We start from the raw sequence: 5,231 nt of genomic DNA, 5'->3' as shown, positions 1-5,231 counted from the left end.
CATACAGCAACTTAATAGGACGATATATATTTCTATACATATAAGACTGAAGTTATTTCCCTTGAATATTTCTTTTACCCCTCGAAACTGGAAGATTACCTGTTTATGATATATGCATAATACAAAACCATATTAAAATATAAATACAAAGTAAATACAAAGAAAACAAACATGAGCGAAGAAAAAGGAGAAAGAAAAAGACATCAATTCAACACCACGTTTCCCAATTGGTCGCACACCACACGTTCCAATAGAACCTACTGAAGCCAGCCAACATACTCGTGGCGATGGCGAGATTTAAGGCGTTGGGACAGCCAAGTACCCTCACGGGAATCATCTGACACCTGGGTAATGCGAGCCGCCAACGATGACAAGAACTTCTTCGTTAATGGCCTAGTCCCTCCAAACGTCTCAAACGCCACAGGATGGAAGAAATAATTTCCTGACAAGTCCCGATGAAGGTCTTTGTTCCGTTCCGCTACGGAAGCAGTGACCCTCACATTTACTGCAGTATGCAGTATGTGGGAGGGAGCAAAGGAGTCACAGACTGTGGCGTCCCAGATGAGGCACCTACCTCTTACCCAGAGACAAAGGGTAAGAACATTTGGTCTCTTCCTATCTCTTCTGGGTAATCCTACCGGCTCCAGAACAGAGGAGATATTAACCCGAGCCAGGACTGTACACAAAAAAAAAACAAGAAAGAAAAAAATAGAAATAAATATGATCGCTGCTTACAAACTTGGGGGTAAATGTAAACCCCAGACCTTACAAAACTACATCAAATCCAAGAAACTGAGGGACTTTAAAGGTATACTTTTGGCATATATAAGGACGTCCGACATAATTTTGCCACTTGACATACGGAATCTTTCAAACTAATCACTTTAATAGAACTTTAACAGTTTATCTTTCTTTTTCTTCAGACCGTTATTTCAGCACCAAACTCTTCAGTCAGGGGCTTCACATTTTCACCGCTGCCATATTATTCATACGATTATGCCCAACCGCCAAAAAAAAAAAAAAAAAAAAAATTGTGAGCTAAGAGTGATTTAGCTGTTGCTTTTAGCACATCTCACGACCACTTGATACCGTCCTTGTTTCTTTGTCACTCTGACATATATTGGTGTTTTTCAACATTTTTCACCCCATAAACACATTTTATGGAATGGTGATGCACCCGATAGGTGGTCCATTGCTGGGATTTAAGCAAAATATTCGGACTGTCCGTGTTTTAAACTATGGTTTAAAACGTCGAAAAAGAGTGGAAATTTTAAGATTTGTTGGGGTGGTGGGGAGAAGGTTTTAAAAATTAAAAAAGCAATTTTTTTAATAATCCTATGAAAGAAACTAAACATTTCTTCTTGCTCTTTATGTTCTGAGTTCAAATCCTGCCGAGTCAACTTCGTCTTTCATCCTTTCAGAGTAGATAAAAATAAAGTATCAGTCATGTTCTGGGGGCGATATAATCAATTCCCCCAATTTTCTGGCCTTGTGCCACAATTTGAAGGAGTTGCTATTATTATCCTGCACGCGTAAGCGAAAGCAGGGTCTGTAACCAGTCGTAATAGTTGTTTGTGTGTTTGCAAAATTACTGGAAAACGGCTGAACGGATTTTCACCAAATTTGGCAGAAATACTCATTGGGTGAGTAACTCGAACTGATGAAAATTTGGTTTGAGTATCTTCAAACCTACGTAAATACATACATTGATATGCAAACACTTACAAAGCTAAATTCTGTTCAATTAAAAAGCATGGTTCAGTAACGCATTGTAAACCACCCTTTAATTTCCAAGGCCTTTTTTTTTTTTCATTGTTGTTGTTACAAGTGCAATACTAGCTGACGATAAGAGGATAGAATTTGAAACTTAAATTGCTTGCCCGTTTAAGATACTATCGTTCATTCCAACATACATACATACATATATATATGCATGCATGCATACATAGACAATTGCTTCGAAACCTCCAGATTTTATATCCAGATTACGAACTTATAAATTTATGTATACTTGGAGCACTTTAAGGTGGTGATCTGACAAAAGCGTTAGAAATCCGGGCGAAATACTTAGCGGTACTTCGTCTGTCTTTACGTTCTGAGTTCAAATTCCGCCGAGGTCGACTTTACCTTTCATCCTTTCGGGGTTGATAAATTAAGTACCAGTTGCGTACTGGAGTCGATCTAATCGACTGCCCCCCCTCCCCAAAATTTCAGACCTTGTGCCTAGAGTAGAAAAGATTTTCGTTTTCTAGAAAACTAAACGCTAAATTAGGCGCTTTTTAATTGAGTGAATTATTGGAATTTAGGTTGCTTGACGGCTTCAGGATTTTTTTCTCTTCACTTCTGCGAACGTTAGTCTTCAGCAAGTGAAAACACATTCTGAGGTTTCAGGAATATCCCGGATCCAGATACGATGCACTCTGCGTCACCATCTCATAGGTCCTGGTTGGTACAAATAAATGACCTGGCACACCCTCAGGTACCTAAGCTGATAAAGAACAACACGAACAATTGTAATCGCGTAATCCCTATATAAATGACAGACAAAAATAGTCGTCACGACATGTTTGACGCTCAGTTACCAATGTACTTTTAGCACTGAGAGTAGTAAATAAACTTCTCATTTATCATTTTTGATAAGCGTTTCAACAGCAAATACAGTCTACACTGGTAACTGGGAAAACTGAAGGAGACAAACGAAAAAAAAAAAGAGAGGGAAGCGGTTTAAATTTTGGCACAGGGCCAGTGATTACAGTGAAGAGGATAAGTGGATTACATCACACCCAGTCTTTAACTGGTACCTATTTTACCGACCCCGAAGGATGAAAGGCAAAGTCCACCTCAGAGGCATTTGAACTCAGAATGTGAAGACGGACGAAATGCCATTAAGCATTTCTCCCGACGGGCTAGCGATTCTGCCAGTTGGCCATCTTAAAGTGGTAAAATATTCCTTACTACTATAGGCACAATGCGTGAAATTTTGGGGGAGAGTGCTGGGCTGCTATTTATTTTATCGACCCCGAAAACACGAAAGGCAAAGTCGATCCCAACAGAATTTAAACTGAGAAAGTAAAGACGGACGAAACGTCCGCTAAGCATGTTACAATATTATTATTAGTCCGAATATGCTTGATGCTGCTCTTTCTCTCTCTCTGTGCCCCTTTCTCATTCTCATTTTACTTCTATCTACTGCCCACACGTAACCCGTGACTAATTTTCTCCTCTCTCCGCCTTTCGCCACCGGACCTTAGCGTACCGGTCAGCATTTTATCTCCTCTCCTGCTACTTCTCTTTCTATATCCATTCAGGATTTCTTCCAGGCGTTACCCATCATTTTCATGTTTGACCGAAAGGCCGTATTTATCCCATCTTCGTCAATCGTTTCAAATTACATTTGTTTACTTTGGTAGATCCACTCTGTATTGTTTTGTTTGCTCGATCCCTAATTCTCTGCAAATTTTGCAGATGCCGCCGATATGCGAAGTTCTCAGTCTTATCGTTAAAAGCATGAAACTGTGTATTAGTATTTCGGTCGATAACTGATGATTTTATTCAACATATTCCCCTCTCAGATTCACATACTTATTGCAACCGCCCTACAGTTTTTCTCAGCCCTGTAAAAGAACCAGGCCTTTCATGATACCCTTAAAGTCAAGAACTTTTCAGCAGCCCCTCCCTACGTGTAGGTTTTTTTAGTATTTAATATATTTTTCATTTATTGAGTAACTGAACGCCACGCATTCTGACTTTTGTAAATAGTATATATACAGGGTGATTCAAAAGTCTCCATACATAGGAAAAATTTATATTTTTATAAAAACAGTTTATAAGATCCCCTGATCTGACCCCTCTTGATTTCTATCTTTGGGGGCATTTGAAAGGCATGGTGTATCGCGGAAAGATAAAAGACATAAATCATATGAAGGAACGCATCACCAACTCATTTGTGCTATTACGAGTTCACAATGAGTGCGGCAAACGTATTGCAATGTGTATTCAAAACAATGGTAACCATATAGAGCCTGTTGAAAAAAAAAAAAATTTTTTATTTTTCTTATAAACTGTTTCTTATAAAAAGATAAATTGTTCCTATGTACGGCGACTTTTGAATCACCCTGTATATTCTCAACCACATGATTCCGGGTTCAGTTGCACTGCGTAGCACCTCGCGCAAGTGTCGTCTGCTATATCCTCAGACCGACCAAAGCCTTGTGAGTTTATCTGTTAAACAAAACTGAAAGAAGCCAGTCGTATATGTTTGCACGCGCGCGCGTGTGTATGTGTGTGTGTGTGTGTGTGTGTGTGTGTGCGTGCGTGCGTGCGTGCTTGAAAACAGAATCATTGCGATTATCATGCACATTGTAATTTCGTTCTGCCCAACCCTCAACCTACCGTATTTTATCGTAATATGTTAAAATAACTTTGTACGATGACATCCTTATTTAGTAATTAATTTTGACCTAATAAATGCTTTAAAGTGATAAAAAAAATTAATATCCCGACTGTGTTACAAATCAATGTTTTAAAAAACGTTGTGAGCTTGTAATTCTATAAAACCTTTTATTTTACTAATAGACCCAACACATCTTTATATACTAATGTTTTTTTATGTACAACTGACAGATACTAAACGTTCTACAGTTCAAATGCTTTTCTATATAACAGAACTTGCACTAAAGGATTGATTAAAAAAAAGTAATACAAGTCAAAACAAACGAAGGAAATTCCAAGCGTTAAACCCAGTCAGATGAGAGGACGTTGAACGGAAACAAGTAAGAGGACAATTTATTGCGCCTGCGTTCATTTTAGGCACACCTCCATCTTGAGAAACCTTTTAGTGTCTTCAAGCGAAATCACTGAAAGCAGACGACTTGTTTGTTTATTCCATCAAAGTTTTGTAAAAACGCAGGCATCATGTATCGTTCGTCCCAAAACAACCACAGGACAAACATGACACCATTTGAAGGTAAGTTATACGAACTCAAACCTCTCATTTTACCCTTTCTCTCGTTCTCCGCTCTCTCTCGCTCTCTCTCTTTCCCCCACTCCCTTTCTGACATTCTATGTCTTTCTGTGTCTTTCTCTGCTCTGTCTCTTTCTCCCCAATCCACTGTCATCCTCCTCTTTCTTTCTATTCCTCTGTCTCTTTCTCTCTCTCTTTTTTTGTTTATCTCTGTCTGTCTCGATACACACACACATACACGAAAGTTTGTATATATATATATATATAT

At 38.7% G+C, this 5,231-nt stretch overlaps 1 protein-coding gene across 1 annotated transcript in view; it reads left to right on the top strand.

Moving 5' to 3' along the window:
- Positions 1-4,553: 4,553 nt before the first annotated feature.
- Positions 4,554-5,231, top strand: part of LOC106884502 (uncharacterized) — a 101,909-nt gene continuing 101,231 nt past the window's right edge. Inside the window, exon 1 of the mRNA XM_052975572.1 lies at positions 4,554-4,966. Coding sequence (XP_052831532.1) covers positions 4,915-4,966 — 52 coding nt within the window. The 5' untranslated portion in view covers positions 4,554-4,914. The remainder of the gene's footprint in view (positions 4,967-5,231) is intronic.

This window comes from Octopus bimaculoides, chromosome 21 (assembly GCF_001194135.2).
Source record: "Octopus bimaculoides isolate UCB-OBI-ISO-001 chromosome 21, ASM119413v2, whole genome shotgun sequence".
NCBI lineage: Eukaryota > Metazoa > Mollusca > Cephalopoda > Octopoda > Octopodidae > Octopus > Octopus bimaculoides.
Note: the sequence above shows the minus strand (reverse complement) of the source record. Positions and strands in the feature narration are given on the sequence as shown.